The sequence below is a fragment of the Rhodotorula toruloides genome, assembly GCF_000320785.1.
Source record: "Rhodotorula toruloides NP11 unplaced genomic scaffold Scaffold14, whole genome shotgun sequence".
NCBI lineage: Eukaryota > Fungi > Basidiomycota > Microbotryomycetes > Sporidiobolales > Sporidiobolaceae > Rhodotorula > Rhodotorula toruloides.
The window spans coordinates 209,032-235,070 of NW_015622974.1; the positions used below are offsets into that span (position 1 = coordinate 209,032).

Consider the following 26,039-nt stretch of genomic DNA (forward strand, 5'->3'; position numbering starts at 1 on the left):
GTAGGGCGGGGAGTCATGGCGCGGAGCTCCTGCGGGCGTGCGCGAGAGTCGGGTCAGCTCGATGGATGCGAACGGAGGGCACTCCGGGACGCACGTTGAAGAGGGCGGGGTAGGAGATGGCCGACTCGGCGAGGAGGCAGGTCTCTGCCATCATCTCGACGGCCTGGATGGGGTACGAGCCCTTTGCGGTCTCGCCGGAGAGCATGACGCAGTCGGCGCCGTCAAGGACAGCGTTGGCGACGTCCGAAACCTCGGCGCGGGTCGGGCGCGGGTTGTAGGTCATCGATTCGAGCATCTGGGTCGCGCAGATGACGGGCTTGCCGGCGAGATTGCACTTGGCGATCATCATCTTCTGCGCCATGAAGACCTGCGACGCGGGGATCTCGATACCGAGGTCACCACGGGCGACCATGACGCCGTCCGTCTCGCGGAGGATCTCGTCAAAGTTGGCGACACCCTGCAAGTTCTCGATCTTGACGATGATCTTGATGTTCTTGCCCGCCTCGCCGAGGTGCGCGCGAATGTCCTTGACATCCTGTCCGCGGCGGATGAACGAGGCAAAGATCATGTCGACGCCGTTCTTGACACCGAAGAGGAGGTCGTCCTTGTCCTTCTGCGAGAGGGCGGGGAGGTCGACCTCGGTGCCGGGGAGGTTGACACCCTTGCGAGACGAGAGCGTGCCGTTATTGACGGCCTCGACCTCGACCTCATCGGTGCCGATCGAGATGACGTTGAACGAGAGGATGCCGTCGTCGACAAAGATGGGCTTGCCGGGCTCGAGGACCTTGGTGATGTTCTTGTAGTCGATAAACATAACCTTGTCGTCGCACTTGTCGGCGTACTCCGGCTTCGTCGAGAACTTCATGCGGTGGCCGGCGTTAATCTTGATCTGTTGCGCGAGACGAGGTCAGCTGGAGATCATGCGAGCGAGGCAAGGAAAGGACGAACGTCGGCATCGTTGAGCATGTTGCCGGTACGGATCTCGGGGCCCTTCTGCGTACGTGTAAGCCGAGAAGCTCAGTACAGAGACAGTAGCGGGGCGCAAAGGAATAAACAGACGGTGTCGAGGGCGATAGCGACCGGGCGACCCTCACCCACTGCAAGAACGGCGCGTCAGTTGCAAGTACAGGTGGGAGCGCAACGAAAGGGCGGCTCACTGGTAACAGCCTTGCGGGTGTTGTCGATGACGGACTGGTGGTACTCGTACGAGCCGTGCGAGAAGTTCATACGGACTGCGAAGGTCGAGGTGAAGGTGAGCAGGCGAATTCGTTCGAGAGGCCCGGACTTGCCGAGGCTAGCTCACCGACGTTAACACCGGCCATGCGGAGCTTGTGGATCATCTCGGGCGAGTTGGTCTTGGGGCCTGCGCGACAAGAGCGAGGTGAGCGAGACTGACGATAAGGACGGTCGAGGACAGATGCGCACCGATGGTAGCGATGATCGAGGTCTACGGCAAGTCAAGCATGGTCAGTCAGGCAGTCTAGAGCAGCAAGAGCAATTCGCTCTGCGCGAGCGGACGGCCATCCCGGATCAGCTCGACAGCCTCGCTCGGCGTTCGACGAGGATGTCGCGGCCGTCTCGCGTCGCAGTCGAGATCAGACAGCTCACCTGCGTGGGAGAACATGCAGAGAGACTTTGTCAGCGGCACTGCACAGGATCCGAGTCGAATCGAGCTGAGGAGACGCGAAGCCCCACCCCGTTGGACGCACCTTGCGAAGCGACTTGTGCTGGAGTCCCTCTGGCGCGACGGGCGGGATGGAGAGGTTCTGCAGCCATTCGAGCTGGGTGGTGATCTGTTGCGGTGGTCATACATCGTCCAGCGGGTGTGGAAGGGCGAGGCGAGGGCGAGGTTGGGTTCGAGGACGATAGCGATGGCTGTCAGCGACGTCTCCGAGCGCGAGTTGGACTGGGCGGGAGGTGAGACTCGCCTGGTCGTAGGGGAGCATGGCTGGTCGAGTGTCTGCCTCTGCGTCGGGAGCGGTTCAAGCGAGAGAAGCGGGACAAGGTGAGGTCAACCTGGGACCCGTGCGCCGCTCTCACCGAGAGCCGCAGTCTCACGCTCTCGCTTTCTCTCAGTGTGCGCTGGCATTCGGAGCACGCTCGTGTGATTGCATCAACGTACAGTCCCGGGCGGACCGGTCAGTGAAACGCGAGGGGACAAAGTCGACCTCGAGGAGGTGAAGCGGGCTTTGGGGAGGAACTGCGACGCAACTGAGGCGCAAAGCTCGTCCTGGGCTATATGGCAGTCAGTCTACACGTGTCCAGCCAGCCACAGTTGTCCAGGGGACCGTCTTGTGCTTCGTGGATCAGCGAGACGTCCGGAGCGAAGGAAGCAGCTCCTGACCCGCACGCTGATGGGTATGGATCTTCGAGTCTGGATGCGCGCAAGCGAGCTGTAAGCTTGATGGTCAGATTGCCGTCGGGGAAGATCGCCTGCAGGCCCTTGATAGAACTCGAGAGCGCAGGATAGAGCGATGCGAGCAAGACGGGTGTCGATTCGGCACCCGCAGGCCAGCAGCGCGCGCGTGTCTTCGTGCACCGCATGGCCGTGTGGCGTACAGGCGACCAAGCGCCGTGTATGCGCATTGAGCGGAGCGAGAGGAACTCGAGGTCTTCGAGGGACGGCGGCAGGATGGCAGCGCTTCGAAGCCAGCAGCGGCTCGATCTGCGCGCAGGCTACGACCAGGCGTTGCTGACACAACTCAGGCCAGCTGTGCGAGACAGTCGCCCCCTCCAAGCCGGTGTGTCGGACGCAAACCGCTTTGGCTGATGAAGAACTGAGGAGGAAGAGGGTGGTGAGCTGGCGTCGTGGGAGCAGCGAGAGTGAATTGCACGTACCTCGTGGGCCTTTGCATACTGAGTAGCATCAGTAGCAGCACTTCAAGCGAGACGACGAGCGGTGTCGGACGAGGAAGCCCTCCTCCTCCTCCGCGACTCGCTCCTCAGCGGCGTGCCCCTCACTCGCTGACGCCGTTGGCTAGCGCTGTGTGCTCTGGTTGCTTGCTTGTGCACGCTCGAACGCTGCCCAGCCACGTCTGCGACGCCCGCACGCCGACACCGACCTTCGCCTCCTCTCGACCCGCAACAGTCCACCCGCCAGCATTGTTCGACCGAGCGGCCGTCCTTGCAAGGCCAGCTGCATCCCGATCAGTCCGACAGATCTCTCGCGTGCACAGGCACGTACAATGCGGCCTGCAAGAGTTGAGCCGTCCTCGTCCCGGATCTGGCAGGAGGCTGGAGTACTCGCTGCCGGACTCGTACACATGCCATGAAGCCGGCCGGGCCTTCTCTGGAGTTCGGACAGGATTCCGCTGGATTGGACGCAGGCCATGCCTCGATGGGCGACAGCATTTGTCGGGTCACTCGCTTTTGAGCGCTCCCTCCTCTCCCTCCCTCTCTCCCTCGTCCTTGTCCTGCTGGATCGCTGTGCTTTTCGTTGCTAGAAGCCAAGTCGCTGGGTCGACGCGCGCTCGCTTCCTTTCTTCGCCTTTCGACAAACCGCCGGCCGGTTTCGCCTCCTCCGTAGGCCCCCCCTTCACCCTCCCCTTTGTCGCCGACAATCGCAGCGCGATGTCGCCTCTCCACCCTTCGACCTTCCTCGCCGCAGCGGCCCCAGCGACGCCGGGTCTCTCGCACGTCACGCGACTCACTGCCAGCACCTTCGTCCGCACGCACGAGACGGTACGCCAGCAGAAAGCCGACCGCTCATTCGCGCTCGCCTACCAGTACATCATCGTCGCCATAATCGCACTCTTGACCATCCGAAACATCGCACGGGTTATCGCGCGGCGGAACAGGGCATGGAGGCTGGTCCTCCAGAAGCTCAATTCGCTGCAGATGGAGAAGCTGGGCGAGCAGAAGGAGGCGTACGAGCCGCTGGGACACCGGGCGACGTGGTCGGCTAAGATGGACGCGATTGTCTTCCTCCCGTTGCGGTCGCGCTGGGCGTGCGGCCTCGAGAACCCCCTCCAAGTCTTCCTCGTCCTCGCCTCGATCGCACTCAACGTCGGCTTCGTCCTCGCCATCACTCTCGAGTACAACGGACCGCAGAACAGCACCTGGAACACCATCCACATTGTCGCCCTTCGATGCGGATGGATGTCGATGGCCCAGTCGCCATCCGTCATCGCGCTGACTGGTCGGAACAGCCTCGTGCGGTTCTTGACAGGCATCGACGAGCAGCACTTGCGGTTCTGCCACAAGTTGCTTGCGGCGTGGATGGCGCTGCTTGGCGTTGTGCACACGATCGATGCGACTTGCGCGCAACTCGTTTGGTTCGGCGGGAATGGCGTCGGTAGCCTGTGGCTGCACAACTACCTCGGGCGGACTGGCATCGCCGTGCGTAGCGTCTCTCGTGTCAAAGCGACGAGCTCGAAGCTGACGAGTCCGCCCGCAGATGATCGTCGGCCTCATCCTCCTCTGCGTCTTCTCCCTCCGCCCCATCCGCATGCGTTTCTACGAGACCTTCCTCGTCGCGCACGTCACGGGCGTCATCCTCGTCCTCGTCGGCATCATCTACCACGTCCCCTCCCTCCGCGTCTGGCTCTACGTCCCCCTCGGTTTCTGGATCTTCGAACGCGTCATGCGACTCGTCCAGACTTGTTCCCTCAGTCTCCTCCTTCAGCTCAAGTTCAGGTCGCCGCTTGTCAAGGCGAGTGCGACGCTGATTGAAGGAGCAGTCGTGTTGAGGGTGCCGTTCAAGGGAGAGTGGCAGGGTGAGTCTCTTTCTTCTCTACAGACTTTGGTCGCCGGCTGACCTCATCCCTCCCTTAGCCGGCCAACACTGCTTCCTGCACTTCCTCGACCCATCCTTCGCCTCTACCCCGACGGTTTGGTTCCAGTCGCACCCGTTCTCAATCGCCAACGTCCCGACCTGCACCGCAGCCTACGACAACGGCCACCACGACATGCTCTTCGTCATGCGTACGCGGAAGGGCATGACCAAGGTCCTTGCCGACCGGCTTGCGAAGAGCCCGACCGGAACGGCGGATCTGTGGTGCACCGTGGAAGGACCGTATGGCGGCGCGACGGACACGGAGCAGTTCCATGAGATCCTGCTTGTTGCCGGCGGAGCTGGCATCTCGCATGTCATGAGTAGTGCGTCTCTCCCGTTCATTCTCCTCGTCGGAACCTGACCAAGCTTTCTTCCCGCAGTGCTCGCCGACATACTTTACAAGGCTCGCAATTCATACTCGCGCGCGACGAGGGTGCGAGTCCTCTGGACGGTGCAGAACGTGGAGCAAAGTGTCTGGACGCTGCGCGAGCTGCTGAAGTGCGTCGAATTTCAGCTCCCCGCTCGACGTGCTTTACGCTGACTTGGCTCTCCCCACGTAGCTCCGCCAAGACGGCTTACGAAGCAGGTGTCGAGCTGCAAGTCGAGCTCTACGTGACTCGAGGGATGCAGACGCCTTCTCCTCAAACCGTCGACTTGCTCTACAAGGAGCTCCCGCAGCCGCCTCGACCAACCCTCGAACAGCGCCGCGCCTCCGTCGCCTCGATGAACTCGTGGCACGAAAGCCCGATCGTCGACGCTCTCACCATCCTTCCCGGCCGACCACGGATCGACCACATCGTCCCTCGCTTCGTCTCCAACGCGCAGGGCAAGACGCTGGTCGTCACCTGCGGCCCGACTGCAATGGCGCAAGCGGTGCGATGGGAGGTGACGAAGCTGTTCTCGGCTTATCCTGTCTCGCTTGAGGTCGCGCTCTTCGAGTGCTAGCATTCTTTTCTGTGTTCTTCGTTCTTTCCCCACTCTCGCATGCACGCATACACGCATCCGCAGGTATCTATTCGTTCAGGCACTCCACCCTCTGTAGCGCTAGCTAGACATCGCTTTGTATCCCGCTCGTGCAGCCTCGAGGATTCTGGCCCGGGGAAGGGGGACAAGCAAGCGACTCTCCGCACCGCAATCACATGTTGTGAACGAGCAGGCATGCATTGCGCCGCTGTTTCAACCGCGCACCCACTTCTCCAGATCTGCGAAAGCATCTCCGCCAGACGCCTTCCCTCCTCCACCTCGCCTGTCCTCCCGTTCCTCTCGCTCATCTCGCCGCCGGTAGTCACGATCCCTGTCGTCGCGCCTTCTTCGGTCGTCATAGTCGCCTCGTCGCCTGTCCGACTCTCGCCGCCGGTCGTCAAAGTCGCGCTCGTCCCGTCGCCGGTCGCCATGTCCACCTCGCTCCCTTTCCCAGTCGCCTTCCCGCCTGCGTGGGTCGTCCAATCGACGTCCGTCGTCCTCTCGTCGCCTGCCGCTCGACGAGTCGCCCTCGATCGCCCTGCGCCCTTCCTTCCTCCTCTCCCTCTCCTCGCGAATCCTCCGCCTCTCCTCCTTCCGCCTCCTTTTCTCCTCCTTCGACTCTCCCTCTGACCCAGCTCGTCGCTTCTTCGACTTGCGCTTCTCCGAGATGAGATAATCACGCATGGGATCGTCGGGGTCGATAGAAGGGTGGGAGGAATCGCTGTCTTCAGCGTCTGAGGCAGAGGGCTTGGCGATGAACTTTTCGGGGTGTGCGGCGAGACTGTACGCGGCGAGAAATAGGGAAACTCGTCAGCTGGGACCGAACGACAGCGGCAGAAGGGAGAAAACGGACCTCTGCTCGTCGCGCTCCTTCATCTTGCCTGATTCCTGATCGCGCTCGATCTGTTTGTAGTTGAGGACGTGGTCCACCCTGAGCGTTCGCCCAAGCACCTGCGCTCCGTTGAGGTTGTCGACCGCAAGAACCGTCGAGCGCTGGTCGGCGTACATGAGCCAGGCGAATCCTCGCGGCTTGCCCGTCTGCGGATCCCGCGGCATGTTGATGTCGACGATCTCGCCGTACTGCGAGAAGATGGTGATCACGTCGCCCTCTGTCAAGTTGTAGGGCAACCCGCCGACGTTGATGTAGGCCGAGTCCTTGTACTGCGGGCGGGCGAAGCGGTTACCGGGCTCACTGAGCTGCTTGTGAGATAGTCGGACGCACCTGGTCATGCCAGCTTGCTGTGCTCCCCGACTGCAACTCCTGCTCGTTGATCCGTTTGATGGCCTGAATCTGGTTCATCGCGGCGTGTCGGGTCGATGCGAGCGGGTGTAGCAGATAGCACGCAGCTCGAAGCAAGGACGCGAGCTAGCAATCAGCCCCACGAGCGCGCGAGAGCTGAGCGAGTGATGAGGTCGAGGTCGAGGAGTTGGCGCGAGTCCTTTGGCGGCGACAGCAACGCTCGACTCGGCTGTTTGACCCGCCCGAAGCTACCAGACCTTGCTATCGTTGTACTGGAGCCTACTCAAAGTCGCCGACCTGCCCCGCTTCCTCCTCGCATCGCCAACGCACCCTCTCGGCACTCTCCCTCGACGACGACGTCAAGCCATGCTGCAGCGGCTCCGATAGCCTCGCCATTCCACTCATGTCCTCTGCAACGCTACACATAGCGGTACCGAAACATGGAGCAACCGACAGAGAACATCCTCTCGTCTATCCCGGAAACGACATCGACTCTTCCTCCTCAGATGCCTCGTCCCGACCTTCGAATGCTCCGTCCGCTTATGCAGCGGTCTCCCGAGCACTCGCTGGGGCGCTCGCGTTCATGTTCAAGCGACCGGTCCGCTTGTTCCGTCCTGTCAAGAGTGCGTTCTCCCTCTCCGAAGCTCTCCTCCAGCCTGTGTGGCTGACTCTCGCTCGTTTTGCAGTCTCGACCTGGGCTGGGATACAGGCGATAGCCGAGGAGCAGGGGAGAAGCGTAACGCCCGGCTTTGTGCGCGGTCTCTTGCGGAAAGAAGGCGTGCGTGTCGATTTCCTGCACGCTTCTCCTCGCTTTGCGATTGTCGGGCTCGAGGGCCTGGAGTGCCGCTAGAGCCTGGTAGTGCCGCTAGAGGCGCGCAATGGCCGAATCGCTGACGTCCTCGTTTTTGTAGTGGCGCTTCTTCCCGAAACACGTTCTCCCGCCTCTCGCTATCAACGCAACGATCGGCTTGACCTTGTTCACAGCATATACGGTGCGTCCCTTTGCCTAACGGTTGTCCTCATCCTGACGTACTCGCTCCCGCAGACCTCGGGAGTCGCTCCTCACTCCCCGCTTCGACTCTCCCGCCGCCAGCTTCCTCCTCATCCCCTTCATCTCCGGCTCGCTCGCCGGTGCCGCGCAATCCCTCATCTCTGCGCCACTCGACAATGCCCGCCTCCTCCTCTTACGGCGACAGCGCTTTCTCCGCCTTGCGAAAGCCGACTCTCGCAATCCTCGCCTTCGCCGCCTGCACGCTTTACGACTCGCTACATCGGCAGCGGGCACGCCGTTCGTCTCTTGGTGGGGTCTCCTACGAGACGCCGTCTTCCAGTCAGCTCGAACCGCCGGTCTCGGCGGAGCAGCCGCGACGACCGCTCGCGAGCGCCTCGAGCAGGGGCGACGATGGGCGCGACGAGGATGGTCGCTTTTCGGACTGAGTCTTGTGAAGGACAGCGTCGGCTTTGGCATCTTCTTCGTCATCTTCGAAGTTGGTCGCGAGGCGAGTCGGATTGCGGGCCTGAATTGGGACGGGATCGACCCGCACAAGGCGGAAGACGCGGAAGAGAAGCAGAGGCGGACGCCGACTGGACTCGTCCTGCAGAGCCTCGGCATCCTCATTTCGGGCGGTATCGCTGGATGGGTCTTCTCGATCATTGCGCGGCCGTTCGAGCGGATGAGGGGCGCGATCTGGGAAGGCCGCTCGAAGTGGGCAGAGAAGGATGGACGGCTCAAGGTCATCGAGGAGCTCGCTTTGGCAGGCACGGACGCTTCGACACGCTCGGAGCAGCACGTGGGGGCGACGCCGCAGAGACGACGACGAACTTCGGCTGGCGGAGCGAGCGAACGCAGGGCGAACGACCAGCTGGGACCGACCGGCCGAAAGGAGTTCAGGGTTCGAATAGGCCGCACTCGAACCGTGTCGCGAAGTGCTGCCATCGAGAAGCGGCGGAAGGCGAGGGAGGAAGAGCGGGAACGGCTGCTCAAGCTGTACGAGCTGCAGCTTCGGCAGCGCGAGCGTAATCAGACGGAACCGCTCGTACCACCTCCAACAACTGTTCCAGCCCGGCAGCCGATGCCTTCAGCACCGTCACTCGTCCGCGCAGCATGTCAGCGCTACGGCACCTTGACCTTCCTCTTCGCCTCCCGCACGACTCTTCAGATCGTCGAGGCGCGGCAGTCGACTTCTACATCATCCGCAATACCTCGTCCACCTCAACCGCCGCATCGACCTGTCGGTCCAACGAGATTGAGCGCAAGAGGGAGGAAGGCGGTCGAGGACCTGCGCAAGCAGGCGAGTGGGCGAGGGTGGCGGGCCGGTGCGAAGGTGTTGAGCTACAGTGCGTTTCGCTCCCTTGCTTGCTGTGCCAGCAGACGCGCAGCTTAGAGCCACACTTCACAAGACGAATCGACCTAGACGGCTGACTCTAATCACTTCCAGTTCCTCCATATGCGGTCGGGTTCTTCTTCTATGCGTTGACGTCGGGTGACCTGAAGATCGAGGTGTAGCTATTGCGACCGCGCAGCGAGACGAGAGGCGGACATGCTCGACGAGGAGAGAGTCTCGCTTTCTCGCTTCTCTCGCTCTTGAGCGCCCTGCGACTGCCTTTCCCGCACTCAGCAGCTTCCTCTCGGCTGCTTTCGCTCTCTTCCACGCCCGTTCCGAGTTGTCACCCGACCCTCGCATTGACCTTCTTCCTTCTCTCCCCCCTCCCGCTCACTCACACACGCTCAGACTAGCTCGGACGCATGACTGGACGTGCCAAACACCCCCGCAGGGCAAGTACGAGGAGCTCGTACGCCGTCGCACGCGCTTTCGAGGACGAGGGAGGAGAGGAGGAGAGGGAGACTGATGAGGAGGTTGGTGCGTCCGCCTCGCGGTTTCGTGGTGGGCGAGTAGGTGTGCTGACTTTCTGGTGTGTCATGCAGTCCCGAGGAAGCGCGACAAGGGCAAGGGACGCGCGGTCGAGGTGTTCGATTCGGACGAGGGTGAGGAGGACGAGGACGAGACGAGCGAGGACGACGCGAGCGACTGGGAGGAGTCGTGCAAGAAGCCTAAGAAGTCCAAGTCGGCCGGCAGGAAGGGCGGACAGGGTGGAGGAGCCGGGGCGGGGAAGAAGGGAGGGAGGAAGGGCAAGGACGTCGGGAGGCTCGAGGTTATGAAGACGCTCCCGCTCGAGTTGCTCGTCGAGGTGCGTCCACCGCCCGCCTCTGCTCGACACGCACTGACGCTGATGACCCCGTCGCGGACAGATCTTTTCGCATCTCGACCCGAACGACCTTCTCGCGCTCAGCATGGTCAACAAGCAGTACCGCTCGCTCCTCGGCTCGCCCGCGTACCAAACCGTCTGGCAAGAGTCGCGCGGGAGACTTGATCTCCCCGACGTGTCGTCCGCCGGCCTGACGGAGTTTCAGTACGCCCACCTCATGTTCGGCAAGAGGTGCCAGGTGCGCTCTCCTCCTTGGCTCCTCCGCTGGATGACTCATCTCAGCGTTCTTCAGGCGTGCAACTCGCCTTACGCCAAGCGCGCCGACTTCGGCATCATGCAGCGACTATGCAAAGCCTGTCGCAATGTTCTGTACTTTTGCTTTCTTGGGAGGCGAATCATCGAATCAGCGTTACAAGAAGTTGACTCTGTCCATCACAGGGTCGTCCGCCTCGACTGGAATGAGGCATCTCGTCCCGGTATTCATCCGCAAGCGAAAGATTGCGTCCTCCTCTGTCTGCGTGAGTTGACGAGCTCGGCTTCCGTCGGCACTCTTGCTGAATGTTTGGCCTACAGACTCGCAGAACGACATGCGCTACCTAGCCGATGCTCGTGCGTTTACGCTTCGACGTCTCGACTCAGGGCTAACTCACCTCCCGCTGACAGCGTACGGCTTGATTGCCGACCTCGAGTGGTGGAGTAACAAGTTATGGGAGCTCGAGTATGCCGATGCCGACGCCTACGCAACGACAAAGGAGGCTGCACCTTCCGGTCCCGCCAATTCCGCCTCCTCACGCTCCCGCAGCTCTCGCGCTGCTCAGCCTTCCTACGTTGAGGACGACGTTAGCGACGACAGCCGCGAGCTTGGCCCGCGCGGCTTCGCCAAGTGGGAGCGAGTTCTTGCGATCGTCAACGCCCGCCTCCGATTGCGCGCAGAGTTCCGCGAAGTGAGTCAAGCGTGTGCAGGTTCGCGCACGAATTTACCGACACCGTCTTACGGCGTCCTATCTCGCAGGATGCTATCAAGCTACGCAATGCCGAGCGTGAGCTTCATAAGCTTCTCGCCGAGCGCAAGCGAGTATATCTCTTCCCCGAATTGTGGATGGAGCGCGCGCAACAGTAAGCACAGCCCTGTCCTCCATCGCACTGCTCATTAACCGTCCGACCCGCAGGATCGAAGATAGGGTGCGGGCTATCGACCGTCGCTTCGGGCACAAGGAGTAGGCCCTTCCTCGCCGTATCGCTTGCTCGCGCGACACTCGCTCATGCCGATCGTCGCAGCTTCGACCACGATGACTTCCTCTACCACAAGTTGGTCTTCCAAGAGACGCCGCTGACCGACGAAGGTACGTCCGTCTTTCACCAGCTCCGGCTTCTCTGATATCTGAGTGAAGATTCCTGTCTGGCAGAATGGGAGACGATCAAGAGCAAGGTTCTCAAGATCCTCTACAACGTGCGCGAGAAGCGCTACGTGACCGACTACAAGGAGATGTGCCAAGACCGTCAGCACGCATTGCGTAGGCGATACGACGGGCTCAAGTCGGATCTCGAGGCTGATGCACAGCCGTTCATGCCGCTCTTCGTCGACTTTCTTCTTTTCGAGTCGGTAATGCCTCTTTGGGTGTTCGACGAAGTTCGCGTCGACGACGAGCTTTGGGAGGACGCCCTGGTCGACATCAACGAGGAGATTGAGCAGTACCGTCTGGAGTTGATCCTGCACGCTCATGAGATCATCCTCTCGGCAACGACGGATCCGGACGACCGGCAGACCCAAGACACGCTCGACGAACCGCTCGAAGCGACACTCGACGACGCCTTCTTTTCGCGCGCCACATCCTTCGTCTGCTGCGCCTTCCAAAACTGCAAGAAGCCGCTCCCGTGGGACGAGATGCGGGACATGAACCCTCGTCCGGACGCGAAGAATTGCATCGGACCGCTCGTCGACGTTCTCAAGCACCAGCACCTCGCGCACAACTTCCAGAACTTCGTCCCGAACGACAAGGTTCTCCGCGCCGGCCCTCAGTTCCACATCAACCTGCCACTCGAAATCGCCTGCGCCGTTTCTGCACTCCTCGAGCTGGGCAATCTCGACGAGGCGACTGCGGGCCTCTACGAGCTACGGGCTTACTTCGACTCGGTCCATTCCATCGAGTGGGAAAACGCGACATGCTTCAAGCGCAAGTTCCGCTGGAGAGGCAAGTGGTTCGACTTGGTGCGCCCGTCTGTCCAGCGCCTGCTTTCGTCGCGAGACTGATGTGTGGTCCTCATACCCAGCTCTGCACGATCAAGAAGGAGGTCGACAAGGCTTCGCGCCTCAAGCCGCCGCTCGCTCTCGAACCTCCCGTCCTCGTCGTTCGCGAATACAAGAAGACGCGCAGCAAGAAGAAGAAGATGTCCGACCGGCTCTTCACGTCGTCGTCCGCCTTTGCCTACGACAACCGTGCGAGGAGCGAAGAGTCAGATTCGGACGGCTCAGAGGACGAGGGCGAGGACGAGGACGGGGAGGATTCAGGTTGATCAGGGAGGAGGAGGAGGAGGAAGAGAAGATCCGCTTGCTTGTCGCGCTTGTTCGTCGTTTCCAGTCGTTCAGTAATCGTTGGTCGGTCGTTCTCGTGCGCTTGCAGAGCTGTACATACGAAGCCCGCGCCTTGGAGAAGCCACTCTGGCCTCGACCTTCGCAAGCAGATGGCGAACCGCTTTTCCTCTCGTCTCGCTCACTCGCTCTCGCCTGTTGCTACGAGTTGACTATCATCGCTTCTCTGTTCGAGCTAGCTAGCCGTCTCGCCAGCTCCTTGCCGCGTTCCGTGGACTTGGTCGGATTCACCGCTCGCATTGACATCTCGCCTCATCTCTTCGCCCGCTCTCCCTCTCACGCCCTGCAGCGCCCTCGCAATGAGCACCAACAGCACTCACGAAGCCACAGAGACGCCTGCACCGCGCCGCTCGCCGCCTCGTCGCCGCATCGCCTCCGGCGAGCTCCTCTTCGTCCGCCTCGAAACTCCGCGCACCTTGCCCGCCTACCCATCGTTCCGCAACCGCCTGGCAGCGACAGACACCTGGAACAACCATAATTCCGGCGAGGCTCTTTCCCCCGCGGCCAGCTCGCCTCGCTACTCCACCTCCCCTTGGCACCCTGACAGCGAGTTTTCCTTCGACCGCGCCGACTCGATCGCCAGTACCTCCTACAGCAATACGTCCTTGGCCTCCTCAACCACCAGCAAGCGGCGCCACTCAACCAGTTCGAGCGATACCTTGAGCTGGCGCGAAAAGCAGGCGAGGCAATCGGCGGCGGCTGAAGCGGTCAGGGAAGCAGTCTCGAAAGGCACGCTCGACGCCAACTCGTACACGGACGGCCAGCTCTACAGCATCAAGGCGGAAGCGGAGAAGCACAGCACGGCGCCGGCGAGGGATGAGGGCGGAGGTTCGCACAAAGGCAAGAAGCGCAGGAGGACGAGTGGGCTCGAAGGTCGCGAGGGACAGATCGCTCACGCCGTCAAGATCAGGCGCTTGGAGGAGCCGCCGCATAACGAAGCGGACTCCGAGGATGGGTCGGCGGAGCGGGTCGAGGAGGTCGAGGTCGACCTGACGAAGCTGCTGGGCATGTAGGCGGGTTTCGCGGTGCGTCGAACGCTTGAAGGGTCGCTTTCGCCACGTCGCCGTGACCGCTCGCTGTCGAAGACTCGTCGCCGTCGCGCTCTTTCGCCTCTTTCTCCTCCACTTTACGCCACTGCTCGCTTTCCTCGCTTCTTTCCGCTTGCTGGACTTTGCTGGGCTGTGTGCGGACGTGTAGGACAGTCGAAATGAACGAGCGGCAGCAGGAGGAGCTCATGGCTCTGCAGGTGCGCCCGTTCTCCTCATCCCGATCTCGACACAGCCACACAAACTGATGAGCGTTCTCGCTTCACAGGCCATCTACCCCGACACGGTTTCGTGGACTCTGTCAGAAGATGGACAAAAGGTCTTGGTCAAAGTCGCTCTGCCTGTCGAGTTCGAGGAGGACAAGGATGTCGAGGTTTGGGACTGGAGCGAGGAAGAGGCGACAGCGATTGTTCAGCCGCTCGATACACTTGTCCAGCAGGTGGCGACGCTCGAGGTGACAAAGGAGGAGAAGCAGGCGAGCGCACCAGCTGCGTCTGGACGGAACAAGCGACGACGAGGCGGTCGCGGTCGAGGTGGGGGTGCTAGTGCAGGGTTTGACGGGCATCGTGCTGGTCCCAACGCACGATTGGCGCCTACTGCGGAACCATTTCAGCCCCGACAGCCGCCTACAGCGCCCCGAATCGAGCGTGACGCCTCTGCTCGAACTCCAAAATCTTCTTCTTCGCCTCCCTCTGCCGACAAAATCCCCCACGCCGCTCCTGTAGCCTCGACCAAGACAGCGCGGGTTCGAATCGCCAGCCGCCCCGTCGAGACTGCATCTCCTGCGACTCTTCCTGCCGCTCGATCCGCCCAAACTTTGACAGACAAGCAGCCTCGTCGACTCAAGCTGCGGCATCTTCCGCCACTCGCTCTCGATATTCGACTTTCCGAGGCGTATCCCGATGCGGCTGGCCCAGAGAAGGTGACGCTGCTGGAAGAGTTTGCCTGGCTTGGGGAGGAGCGACGACGGAAAGCTGAGGAGACGCTGGCTGCTGGTGCGCACCAAAGCCCTTGCGGACACTAGCAGAAGAGCTGACCAATTGTCTACAGTCTACACGGGCGACGAATGCCTTTTCGCCCTCGTCGACCTGGCTTCTTCCTCTTCACCGGACTTTACCTCCACCTTCGCCCTTTCTTTTCCGCTTGTCCTCCGGCAGACGAAGCCCTCAATTGACACGACACCTCTCTCCGCTCGTCTCTCGTCTTTCAACCGCGAGGCACTAGCCGATCACTTCGCCTCGACCTCGCACACCTGCCCTCTCTGCTTTTCCCCCTCACGCGGTTCCGCCTGCATCCGCATCGAGTCCTGCGGCTGCGTCTTTGACAAGACCTGTCTGCGGGACTACTGGTCCCTCCTCATCCGCGAAGGACTCGTCCGAAGCGTTGCATGCCCGAGTACGGGATGTGTCGAGGCGAGGGCGAAGTGGGAGAAGCAGCTGGCTGCGAGCGGGGAGAAGAAGATCTTCGAGCGGGAGGATGAGAAGCCAGGACGGACGACGGCGGAGGAAGTGGAGAGTTTGGTCGGCGAGGAGGGGAGAAGAGGTGGGAATGGCTAAAGGAGAAGGTGCGGATGGAGAGTGGTGTGTTTGCTTCTCGCTTTCACGCTTCATTGTGCGTGGCTCACCCGGAATCACGCCAGATCCGAGCATCACCTTTTGCCCCCGCGACTCGTGCCAGGCGGCGGTGCCGAAGCTTTCGGAGGACGAGGAGAAGCTGCGTGTTTGCCCATCATGCGTGAGTCGCTTCTCCTTGCTCTCCGCCATCGACGTTGCTGACACGGCTTGCACCAAGGACTACTCGTTCTGCGTCTTTTGCCGACACGGCTGGCACGGCGCCCGCAACGCCTGCGCTCTTCCTCAGTCGTCCGCCATCGTATCAGCCTACCTCTCCGGCACAGACGACGAGCGCCGGACGCTCGAGCTCCGGTACGGGACGGCCAACATCAAACGGCTCGTCGCCGCGTACGAGGAGGAGAAAGCGCTTCAAGAGTGGCTGGCGAAGAATTCGACGCAGTGCCCGGGGTGCGGTACCCCTATCGAAAAGAGTCAAGGTTGCAATGTGCGTGCCACTGCCTCTCGTGCATGATTGACCGCTCACCTTGCCTCGCGTTCGGCAGCACATGGCGTGCGGACGGTGCAGTGCTCATTTTTGCTTTCGTTGCGGCGCTTCAATCTCGCCGTCCGACCCGTACAAGCACTTCTCAGCGGAACACAGCACCTGCTACGGCAAGCTGTTCGACTTCCACCCAGGCGGCGAACCGGACGTGGGCGAGTGGATTGGCGAGATTCTCGCGGAGGAAGCGGCGTGAGTTTGGGCGGTCTTCCTATCTATCTAGACATCTTTTCTATCACTCCTAGGCTTGTCGTATTCTTCGCATCGCACTCTCGCATCCCTGCATCGTTAGGTTCAAATCCAGCCCCTTCGTTTCTTGCCTCCTCCTCGTCCTCCCGCTGCGCACACTCGCTTGCACTTCTTTGAGTTGCGCAAGTTCGCTCGCAGCAGTGCTCTACTGGTGTCCGGCTCGTCCCGTCGCCGCCTCTGCCGCCAAACTCGTCATCGCCTCGCCCGGAAATAGCGCTCCTCCGCTGCGGTCGCTGCTTCTCCTCCTCCTCCTGCGGCCGTTGTGCTCCTGGCAGACCACGCAGAACAACACGGAGCATTCCTCGAGCATGTCCACCACCTCCACGAAGCCGTCTCTCGCAGGGGGCGCCCACAACCGGCCTCCGCTCTCCTCGACCGTGACGAACGACGATGAGGGTCCTGCGCAGTACACGGCGGAGACAGCAGGAGGCGTTGTCAAGGGTGCGGCGGAGCAGGCGGCGGGCTTGTTGACGGGCGACAAGCGGGAGCAGGAGGAGGGGAAGGAGCGGAGAGAAGGAGCGGGACTTCGCAAGAACGAGGACGGTCAGGCCTGAGTTGCGGCGGCGAGATACCCTGTGAGTACCGCTCTGCATTGTAGCAGAGGCCCGGACGAGCAGCTCCAGCTGACCTCGTTGCTTCGTCCCGACAACCAGTCTCGAAAGGCGGCCCTTCCTCAACCGCAACTAGGCCGGCAGCAAGCGGTTCACAGACCCAGACGTGCTCGCCAAGGCAAGGAGGATGCGGCCGGTGCAGATGAAGCGACGCTACAACAGGCAAACTCGACGCGCACTCGCGACCGGCGCAAGGGACGGAGCAGGAGAAGCCGAGTCGCGGTAACGACGTATGAAATGTCAACAAGTATGGCACAAGCTGTATACAATTACCCAAAGCCCTTCTGCGACCTAGTGAGCCAGCACAGGGGCTCCCCCGCCGCCCTTTTTGCGCCTCAACCGTTCCTCGATGCTCCGCAAGCCCCAGGCGCACGCCGCCGTCGTGAAGAAGCATACTGCGCTGAGGAGAAGGGGGAGGGCGGTACTGCTGAGGCTGAGGAGGGCGCCGGTGAGGAGGGGAGCGACGATGCCGGCGAGGCGGGAAAGGGCGGACGCGATGCCGCAGGCCGTTCCTCTGCAGATGGATGTCGTCAGCGCGTCGCCTGTGCACTGTGAGACGAGAGGACGCACCGGAGCGAGGTTGGGAAGATTTCGGGCGTGATGGAGTAGATCACGGCGTCTGCAACAAGCGGAACTGGACTGTAAGCGAAGCCCTCGGTTGAGCGCACGTATCGCGACGCACACATGAGGGTCGCTGCAAGGGACACCGCCATACTGCTCGCGATGACGCCAAACTGCGAGCTAACAAAGACAAAGACGAAAGTCCCCGCCGACGTTAGGAGCGTCGAGAAAGCGAGCGTCTTGGCGCGACCTAGAGACGTCTCGACGAGGTAGGCGCCGAGGAGCGAGCCGGGCAGGCCGGAGACGGTGTAGAGGACGTCTGCAGGAAGATGTGGGGGTCAGGACGAGGCGGTTCTGCACTCGGAAGAAGGTGGACGCACAATCTCGCAGTGTCGCCTCTTGACTACTCGGTTGGCCGCCATCTGACAGCTTCGACTCCAAGAACTTGGGCAAGAAGACGTTGAAGATCTGGACGACGGGACGAGTCAGCGAAAGATGCGAGAGAGACTGACGGGAATCGACGCACCGTGTATCCCGCACTCGCCAATGTCCATATCACCCATATCAGCGTCGTCGTCCGCTTCCACTTCGGTTCAAGTAGCTCATCCAGCCTGGCGAGGTACTCGTCCGCACCGCTTCGCCAAGAAACGGGAAGACGGTCGATGCAAGCCGGTTGGTCTTTCCGTAGCCGCGGAGTACCGGAAGTCGACGAGAAGACGGATGAAGGGAGAGAGAAGGTCGAGAGGTCGGCGGATTCTTCGTCGGTGTCGCCGTCCAAGTTTCGGGAGCGAGGCGAGGTGGGAAGCAGGGATGGCGAAGCGGATAGGGGCCGACTTTCGGGCGTCGTCTCCCCTGTCGCAGCGTAGCTTGGCGGGCTGAGCTTGCCGTCGGACCGGTCGACGTCGTTCGCTAGTGCGCTGACCTCGTCGTCCACCACGTCCTGCAAGTCCCACTTCGCTTCCTGGCCATTGATACGAGATATCCGCTGTAAGGCGAAGACGGCGGCAGAAGGGCGTTCTGCGGCGACGAGATACTTGGCCGACTCGTGCAGGCGGAAAAAGAGCACGCGGCAGAGGAACATGACCATCGTCTGCGAGCAGTCCGTGGTCTATGAGTATCTATGGCTCGCCTTTCCTCGCGTTCGCACGCACCATTACGCCGAGAGCGAAGAGCATGATGCGCCAGCCGTTGTTGTCCTTCTTGACGTCGCAGGTCGACTCGCCGCCGGGAGGAACGGGCGGGCATGAGTATCGGGGCAGGATGGCGAGACCGAGGAGGGAAGTAATGATCGCGCCGAGAGAAAAACTGTTCGTGCAGTGCAAAGTCAGCCATGATTCATGGCGAAGGTGAAGGCGAACGAACAAGACGGAGAGAGCGGTAAGAAGGTAATGGCTGGATCGCGGCACGTTCTCGAGGAACCTGTGTGGTAAACTGTCAGCTGGGCTTGACGACTGAGAGAGCGGCGAGCGCACAAAGTGCCGTCCGTCGGCATCGAGCCCCCGACACCCGTTCCAAGCAAGAAGAGCGCGAGGCACAGCATCCCGAACGAAGGGGCGAAGGCAGCCGCCACGCTGAAGACGGCAGTGACGCAGAGCGTTAAGTTGAAGGCGGGAACGCGACCCTTCGCGTCGGAGTCTGCGGCGATGAAGCGTGAGTACTCGGGACACTTGACGAGGTAAATGAAGGACGCACAGCTGCCCCAGCCCCAAGCACCGACCTGTCGAGCGAGACTATACGTCAATGAAGTTCGCAGAACTGTCAACAAGACCCGAACTTGCCATCATGCCGGCGAACAGGCTCGTCGAAAGGAGACCGATCCAGCGGTCGCCGACCTGCCAATGCTCCTGGACTCGCGGGAGGATCACCGCGATAAGCTGCAGTGTCGCATTGTCGGCCATCCAGCCGAGACCGCACAGCACGAGCAGCGAGTACTGGTAACGCCCCATCCCGATCTCCTCGAGCGTCGCATCGAGAGGTGTGAGGCTGCCTTCGACCTGGTTCGGGTGCCCGCTTTGTCCGCCCGTTGAGCCATCCTCAGACAGTCCACTCTCGTCCTCGTCGTGCCGCTCAAAGCTATCCCTCCCTCGCTCGACTTCATCAGTCGACAGTCCACCGAACGTCCCCAGCACCGGCAGATCCGCCTTTCCGCCGAGTAAAGGCGTCCGAGACTGTTGCCGAGCGAACTGTGTAGGCGGAGGGTATGCCGACCCGCTCTGCGACGGCGGCGAGACCATCGGACAACTCGCTGAGTGTGGAGGAGAGGGAGACCGAGTTGGGAGAACGCAGCTCGATGGGACGGTTCGAGGGATGTGGGAGTCGGTCTCAGGCTACAAAGATGGTGCAGCCATACGGTCGGAGCGTGAGGACCGAGAGCAGCGAGCAGATTGAGAGGAAGAGGAGGAGGGACGAGGGGCAGTCACTTCGCTTTGTGGCTGCGAGACCGCTCCTTTCCTGTATCTACTCTCGAAGCCCCGACGGCAACGCACTTGAGGCGGAGGGCGACATGCGAGATGCAGAGGAAGTGGGAGAAGGGATAACTTCGACAACAAGGATGGACAGGTTGGTACGAGGGCAGAATGCAGTGCGGCGGCTAAACGCCGTCGAAGAAAGACATGAGGACGCTGCGGCTGTCCCGCAGCGAGAAGAGCCAGAAGCGCGAGATGGATTTAGCCTGGCGAGTCCGCTGTATCGACTTGCGGATCGAGGTGTAGTAGTCGCGCTTGCCGGGCGGTGCTGTCTGAACGAGGGTCTTGAAGGCTTCGTCGCTGCAACGAGGACACCGTCAGAATGTGCGTAATCGAGAGAAGAGGAAGAAGCGAGCTGCAACGCACTTGGTGACCCAGACTGGCGAGTGCGCCATCCGCTCGAACGAGAGGCCGTCGACGTCGACCGCAAAGACAGGAGCGTGGGCAGCGGCCTCAACCGCCTCCTCGACGTTCTTCTGAGCGCGGGAGACGATCATGGTTCGCTTGTTGTGCCGGCCTTTTTGTCGCAGGTCGTCGTCGGGTAGGACTGGAATGTAGTCTTGCTGCGGCTTTGGCGGCTCGGCCAGCGAAGACCCGGAGGTCTCGACAGCGGCATCGGTAGCTCCGCCTCCAGCAGCTTCGTCGGCGGTAGATTGCTCGCGCAGCTCCTTCACGAGCCAGTTCGAAAGTTCGGCGCGACCGACTGCAAGCGAGAGAGTCAGTGGCGAATCGCGAAGCAAGACGAGTGCGGCGCACCTTCTTCTTCGGAGCCTCGCAGGACGCTTTTGACCTTGAGCGACTTTTCCGACTCGTCCGATACCGTCCGTCCAGCGGCGCTCGGCTTGACAATGACGAGCCAGAGGATACCCTCGCGACGACAAGCGTTGACCAGCTGTTCAGGCGTGAGTGACAGGAAGTCGTCGTCGTACATCTACGGGAGGACCAAGTGAGCTGTGGAGAGCACACGGTTTGGAGAGCTGCACGCACCAAATCCGCCTTGATACCGTTGCGCCAGAGGTCCTTGACGATCTCAAGTCGCAAGTCGATGAGGCCAGGCGAGAAGGAGACGACGTAGACGTCGCAGCGGCGGATTGCCCACGGCCCGTAGCTTCGCAGGTGCTCCTCCTTGCGCGTCATCGCCTGCTTGCCGACTGTTGCGTTCGCTTCTGCGGCAGCGACCGAGAGCTTGGCGATGGCCATCGAGAAGCCCACGACGTGCGGGCAGCGACCCGAGAAGCGGACTTCCGGAGCGGCGAGGCGAGTGACGACCTCGTCGAAGCGTCCGCCGGCTGCAATGACGTCTCTCGTCTTGCCGCGCAGGACGTGCGATTCGAAGATGGTGCCGTCGCGGTGCACGTCGTAGTTCGCCGCAAGGAGCGGGGCGACCTTGATATTCTTGATCCCGATCTGGCGGCACAGAGCGACGATGTCCTTGAGCTCCTCGAAACCTTCCTGCGCGACATGCTTGAGGCGAGGAGCGGCCGAGATGACGAGCGAACGCATCTTGCCCACATCGCCGGCGACGTCAACCGTCCCGAGCGCCTCGCACATAGCTCGTGTTACGCCGGGGAGCTTGAGAAGCTCCGACGACGTCTTGACCCAGGTACGCTGCAGCCGGCCGTGCTGGATGAGGATGTCGCAAACGGCGTCATGCTGCTTCGCCGGGACAATGTCGAGCAGGGCGTCGAGGATCTTCGAGTGGTTGATGATGTGCGCGGGTATGCCGGTTAGAGGGAAAGCGGAGAGGATCTCCTCGATGACGAACAGACACTCGGCCTCCATGGCGGGCATGACGGCGTCCGAGACGATGTCGAAGGCGGCGTTGAGTACAGCTCGCGGTTGCTGCGGATGAGGGCAGACGTGAGCTAGCAGGCAGATCGGCGGAAGGCAGGTAACGCACCCCGCCGGCTTGCGTCGGTCGGAAGATGGGAGCGATCGTCCAGCGCTTCATGCGGGTGAGCGAAGTATCGCGTGCCACCATCCGGCAGAAGGGAATGTTGAGCTGGAAGGGCAGGCAGACGATCGTGCCGTCGGCGTCGAGGAGGCGGACGGGTTTGCGGGAGGCGTAGACCTGCGAGTGAGGCATGAGGAGCGGGCTGTCCATCTGCACGGCGCCCTTCTGGCGGAAGATGCGGCTGAGCTTGTCGTGCACGAGTTGCGCGTACGGGTCGTTGTCCGCCTTGGCACCGGATCCGTCGTAGAAGTCGTAGGAGAAGTCTTTTCGCAGGCGGTCTTCGTCCGACTGGTTGAAGAGGGCCGTGATGAGCGTTTGGGCGTGCGTCGTGCCCGGCTGCGACAAGAGGCGGATCGTCTCCTCGATAGAGTCGTCGCCAACGCGTGGCGGCAGCAGGTCCGACTGGAGCAAGTCCTTCGGCGACGGGCGGAGCTCGGGATCGTGAGTTAGGCAGGCTTGCACGATCTTGGTGTGCCGAGCGAGCCTGACCTTGTCCCACGTCGGCGGGAAGATAATTTCGGGTCGGCGGAGGTCGTGCAGGACTTGGATGCGCTCCATGCCGGTCTTGAAGGGATGCCACATCTCGAAGAAGACGATGCCGAGGCTGTACATGTCGACCTTGTTGTTGTAGTGCTTCGTCGCGCGACCTTGCCGACCGCGGTTGATTGTTTCTGGCGCGATGTAGAGGGAGGTTCCGACGCCTGGAGGGTGGCAGCGTGAACGATTGTGGAAAGGGAGGCAGGACTTCGCACGCACCGGACGTCAAGTCGGACTCGTCCATGTTGCCGTCTTGAGCGAGAAAGACGTCGGCCGTCTCGGAAGAACCGACCGCGAGACCGAAGTCACCGATTCGAACGTCTCCTTTCACGTCGATGAAAATGTTGGACGGCTTGAGGTCGCGGTGGATGATGCTGCGAAGGGTCCAGGTGAGCGCGAGCAGTAAGATTTGAGGACAAGCAGTCATACTTGAGCGAGGTGAAATGGAGCATGGCGGATAGAATTTGGTACTGCTCGGCAAACTTGGTGTAAGCCCGCGCTTAGGTGAAGAAAAGGAGAGGGGCGCACGATCCATCGCCACGAATCTGCCTCCGAGATGCCGTCCTCAATCGCCTCGCGAAGCGTAAGCTTCTCGACGTACTCCATCTGCGAGTAAGAGCGCGTGTGAGCTGATCAAGTCGCCTCGCTGAGCCCGAGGGCGCGGCGGACCTGGATGTATAGCGTCCGACTCTGCTTGGGCGTTGTCGACACCGGCGTCGAGGCTTTTGTCGGCGGTTTTGAGAAGCCAGCTCGCGACAGGCCGGGACTGCCGCGCTCGGAGCCGGGTCGAGAAGGGTCGTCCTCGTTACCGAAGTGGATGCTCGGGTAGGAGACGCTCTGAGACTGCGCATGGCCGACCGACAGAAAATCCAGGTTGTCCTCGAGCTCGTCGCCGAAGTCCATGTCGAAGTCGCCAGGCGTCGAGTCCTCGTCGAAGTCGACGACGCTGTCCGAGTCGTCCGAACCGGATGCTTCGTCTTCTGTGCTACGCCGAGTGCTCGCATCGGTTGTCGATAAGGTCTGGGTGCCGGTATTGGAGTCGAGCGTAGTGCCCGAGCCAAGCGCATCGAATGACGGGACCGGATCGTCAAACGACGTCCAGCTGGTATGGTAGCGAACGATGCTGGTGGCAAGAGAATTCGGTGAGTAAGGCCATCAGCACGAGAGACAGCGAACTGGCGCACTTGGGGTGATTCATGCGAGACCTGGTGAGTGAGCGGATGTCAGCGGCCAAGTCAAGCCGTACGCCGGTGTTCACGCACCAGATGGTCACCTCGCGCAGGATCTTGGCCTCGCTCGCACGATCGTTCGGCAGTCGGATCTTCTTGACGGCGTATAAATGGCCGTCGAGCCTGTTCCTCGCCTTGACGACCTGCCCGCCGCCGCCTCTTCCCAGGAACTCGAGCTCCTCGAACTCTTCGCGATATCGCGATTGCGCCGCGCGCGGCTGCCAGAAGAACCCGCTTGGAGCTGCCGTGTCTCGAGAAGAATGCGCCGCTGGCGGCGACATAAGCGGCGTGAGGACTTGCTGTCCGTTCCCAAGCTGCTGCCAACCGTTGAGGGGTTTGGGCGGCGTCGCCGATAGAGCGAGCGTGCCGTGGGATGTACTGGTTCCGCTGTCCTCGGCGAGTTGCGCAGCCAGGCGTGCTGCTGTGGGACGCTTCTTGCCCTCGGCGAGCAGAAGGTCGCTGAGGACGCGCTTGACGATGGACGGCGAAGTGCGGGGCACTGGCACGGTAGCGTCAGCTGCAGAAACCTTCCCGAGGGCATGGTCGGACTCACTGCTTCGGACAAGGTCGGCAGGAGTAGGGAACTTGCGCGTGACGTCGAGACCGTACAGCATCTGGGCGAGGACAACGCCGAGCTCGTACATGTCGCGAGATCGGTCGTAGGTGAACGGCGCGGAGACCGCTTCGGGGCAGACCCTGCGACGTGGGGGACGATAAGCGCTGCAGCAGTCGGTTTCAGCGGAAGGTGACCTACCATCCATCGGGCAGCTCTTCTTCCGCGGGCTGCTGAAGCCACGGCTCGGCCCTGTTGAGGTCAAGGAGTCGACGGTACCAGCCTGCGCCTACCAGCCTGACGCCGGCCGCTTCCGACGAGTCCGACCGGCTCTTCTCGCTCGTGACGAAGATCGTCTTCGGTCTGATCGCACGGTGGACGACGTGGTGCGAGTGGAGAGCCTCGACAGCCGAGACGAGTTGCGCGAAGTAGGCGAGGGCGCGATCGGGTCGGAGTTCGCCGACGGTCGACAGCAGTTCGTCGAGCGACTGCGAGCGATTCGGCGGGGTGACAACAAGGAGCGTCCATCCCTCGCCTGACCGTATCGACGGAAGAAGTGCTGGATTGAGAGGGAAGAAGCCCGGAGAATAGCGGACGATACGGTAGCCGACGACGGAGAGCAGCCGAGGATGGCTTAGGTGGAAGATACGGTCAAGGTCTGCTTCAAGTTTGGCGACCTTGCGCTTGCCTGCGGACCAGCTGTTAGCGTACGCCTGCACAGACCGACAAGACTTGCGCACCTTGGGAAGAGAGGTAGTAAGGCGCGAGGATGTCGAAAGCAAATACGCTGACCGCCTCAGCCTTGCCTGACGTCTCGAGCTCGGCAGAGAAGAGCCCGCCTAGCCAGTCTGTGCGCGAGTAAGGAGCTTCAGTACCTCACAGCTCGACGCAAACTCGCACAACGTACCGGTCGAGTGCGGGTAGCCGAACTTGACAACAGCGTCGACCTTCGCATCTCCCTTCGCGACCTCCATCTTCATCCTCTTCTCACCACGAGCATCCACCTCGAGCGACCCACTCTCCCGCTCACGATCGAGCTCCCGTTCCCGCCGTTCCCGTTCAAGCCTGACCTCCTCCTTCCGTCGCACATCTTCGGAGATGAGCTGCGACAAGCGAGCAGCTTCTTCAGCTTCTTGTTGCTCCCTGAGTGCTCGCGCTCGAGTTTCGGCTTCTTGCGTTGCCTGCGTTCGGAGGTTGTCAGCGCTGTCTCGAGGAGGAGCGAGTCTCGCCCACTCACCTTGGCCTGTTCTTCCCCGCGCTTCCGTCGCTGGTCCTCCAAGCTTGGCTGCGCCCCTCGCACCGAGTCGACGTGACGCTCGGTGATGTACGAGGCGGCTTGCGAGCAGATGTCGTAGATCATCTCGTCGCCTAGTCGCGAGGACGCGAAGCGCTGCAGGGTCGTGAGCTGCGAGGGCGAAGTCAGCGACGAGGGCTGGAGTCTGTGGACATTGCCCACGCACAAGATGCGCGAGATGTTGCGAGGCGAGACCTTTCGCATCTTCCAGGGTCATCGTGGGAGCGACCTTCGGATAACGTTGCGGCAGCCTGTGGGCTCCGCGTCAGCATGCCTATCCAGTGACAGTTACCACATTGACGACGCACTTGAAGCGGATCCACACGTAGACCTTGTCCTTCAGATCCTCCTCGACCGGCCGAACGCACACCCTAAACTCGTGCGCCGCATTGACAGCCTGCAGCGAAGGGTCAGCGTGTACCTGAGCACGATCAAAAAGGGTCTAGCTGTACCTTCCACGCCGTGCGGCTCTCTGCCTGCGCAAAGTCCTCCTGGTAGATCGCTGGATGAAGGCGAGGTCAACGGAAGGAGACGCAGCCTAGGTGAGGTTCGCTCGCGACAGTGATCTGTTACGCACCTTGCAAGACCTCTATCTCACGCTCCTGCACCTCCTTCAGATCCTCCATCCTGCGGGGTGTCGCTCGAGGATTTGCG

The 26,039-nt window shown here is 61.6% G+C and overlaps 9 protein-coding genes across 9 annotated transcripts in view; 5 read left to right on the top strand and 4 right to left on the bottom strand.

The window, feature by feature from the left end:
• The window catches only part of RHTO_01610 (pyruvate kinase), a gene marked incomplete at both ends in the record, with an annotated part of 2,512 nt that extends 566 nt beyond the window's left edge, over positions 1-1,946 (bottom strand). Inside the window, 8 exons of the mRNA XM_016415291.1 lie at positions 95-889; positions 949-993; positions 1,060-1,097; positions 1,158-1,232; positions 1,304-1,363; positions 1,426-1,447; positions 1,710-1,793; positions 1,929-1,946. Of these exons, the coding sequence (XP_016272669.1) occupies positions 95-889; positions 949-993; positions 1,060-1,097; positions 1,158-1,232; positions 1,304-1,363; positions 1,426-1,447; positions 1,710-1,793; positions 1,929-1,946 (1,137 nt within the window). The remainder of the gene's footprint in view (positions 1-94; positions 890-948; positions 994-1,059; positions 1,098-1,157; positions 1,233-1,303; positions 1,364-1,425; positions 1,448-1,709; positions 1,794-1,928) is intronic.
• A 1,624-nt stretch (positions 1,947-3,570) lies between these two features.
• Positions 3,571-5,719, top strand: RHTO_01611 (ferric-chelate reductase; the record flags this gene model as incomplete). The annotated part of the gene is made up of 5 exons (XM_016415292.1): positions 3,571-4,338; positions 4,397-4,715; positions 4,774-5,097; positions 5,155-5,272; positions 5,335-5,719. The coding sequence occupies 5 exons, from the start codon at positions 3,571-3,573 to the stop codon at positions 5,717-5,719; spliced, it is 1,914 nt and encodes a 637-aa protein (XP_016272670.1).
• Positions 5,720-5,950: 231 nt separating this feature from the next.
• Positions 5,951-7,037, bottom strand: RHTO_01612 (RNA binding motif protein X-linked 2; the record flags this gene model as incomplete). Its single annotated transcript, XM_016415293.1, has 3 exons — positions 5,951-6,518; positions 6,591-6,898; positions 6,960-7,037. The coding sequence occupies 3 exons, from the start codon at positions 7,035-7,037 to the stop codon at positions 5,951-5,953; spliced, it is 954 nt and encodes a 317-aa protein (XP_016272671.1).
• A 343-nt stretch (positions 7,038-7,380) lies between these two features.
• On the top strand, positions 7,381-9,483 carry RHTO_01613 (mitochondrial carrier protein; the record flags this gene model as incomplete). The annotated part of the gene is made up of 5 exons (XM_016415294.1): positions 7,381-7,600; positions 7,664-7,755; positions 7,889-7,969; positions 8,033-9,314; positions 9,416-9,483. The coding sequence occupies 5 exons, from the start codon at positions 7,381-7,383 to the stop codon at positions 9,481-9,483; spliced, it is 1,743 nt and encodes a 580-aa protein (XP_016272672.1).
• Positions 9,484-9,723: 240 nt separating this feature from the next.
• On the top strand, positions 9,724-12,698 carry RHTO_01614 (F-box domain contaning protein; the record flags this gene model as incomplete). The annotated part of the gene is made up of 12 exons (XM_016415295.1): positions 9,724-9,838; positions 9,904-10,166; positions 10,228-10,422; positions 10,477-10,553; positions 10,623-10,702; positions 10,758-10,793; positions 10,848-11,128; positions 11,197-11,300; positions 11,354-11,401; positions 11,463-11,527; positions 11,591-12,393; positions 12,456-12,698. 12 exons carry the CDS (start codon positions 9,724-9,726, stop codon positions 12,696-12,698), a joined length of 2,310 nt encoding a protein of 769 aa, XP_016272673.1.
• A 375-nt stretch (positions 12,699-13,073) lies between these two features.
• RHTO_01615 (uncharacterized protein) lies at positions 13,074-13,787 on the top strand (the record flags this gene model as incomplete). The annotated part of the gene is made up of 1 exon (XM_016415296.1): positions 13,074-13,787. One exon carries the CDS (start codon positions 13,074-13,076, stop codon positions 13,785-13,787), a length of 714 nt encoding a protein of 237 aa, XP_016272674.1.
• A 194-nt stretch (positions 13,788-13,981) lies between these two features.
• RHTO_01616 (E3 ubiquitin-protein ligase RNF14) lies at positions 13,982-16,128 on the top strand (the record flags this gene model as incomplete). The annotated part of the gene is made up of 6 exons (XM_016415297.1): positions 13,982-14,020; positions 14,089-14,815; positions 14,871-15,362; positions 15,460-15,554; positions 15,612-15,878; positions 15,937-16,128. The coding sequence occupies 6 exons, from the start codon at positions 13,982-13,984 to the stop codon at positions 16,126-16,128; spliced, it is 1,812 nt and encodes a 603-aa protein (XP_016272675.1).
• A 955-nt stretch (positions 16,129-17,083) lies between these two features.
• RHTO_01617 (MFS transporter) lies at positions 17,084-19,587 on the bottom strand (the record flags this gene model as incomplete). The annotated part of the gene is made up of 10 exons (XM_016415298.1): positions 17,084-17,306; positions 17,363-17,411; positions 17,475-17,672; positions 17,734-17,821; positions 17,880-18,443; positions 18,505-18,658; positions 18,716-18,772; positions 18,826-18,988; positions 19,046-19,070; positions 19,117-19,587. The coding sequence occupies 10 exons, from the start codon at positions 19,585-19,587 to the stop codon at positions 17,084-17,086; spliced, it is 1,992 nt and encodes a 663-aa protein (XP_016272676.1).
• A 356-nt stretch (positions 19,588-19,943) lies between these two features.
• On the bottom strand, positions 19,944-26,011 carry RHTO_01618 (eukaryotic translation initiation factor 2-alpha kinase; the record flags this gene model as incomplete). The annotated part of the gene is made up of 20 exons (XM_016415299.1): positions 19,944-20,118; positions 20,185-20,521; positions 20,575-20,749; positions 20,806-21,660; positions 21,719-22,473; positions 22,529-22,683; positions 22,739-22,779; positions 22,838-22,915; positions 22,979-23,432; positions 23,494-23,514; positions 23,572-24,037; positions 24,092-24,234; positions 24,293-24,779; positions 24,832-24,939; positions 24,999-25,272; positions 25,329-25,496; positions 25,552-25,636; positions 25,694-25,782; positions 25,838-25,887; positions 25,963-26,011. 20 exons carry the CDS (start codon positions 26,009-26,011, stop codon positions 19,944-19,946), a joined length of 4,965 nt encoding a protein of 1,654 aa, XP_016272677.1.
• Positions 26,012-26,039: the final 28 nt, after the last annotated feature.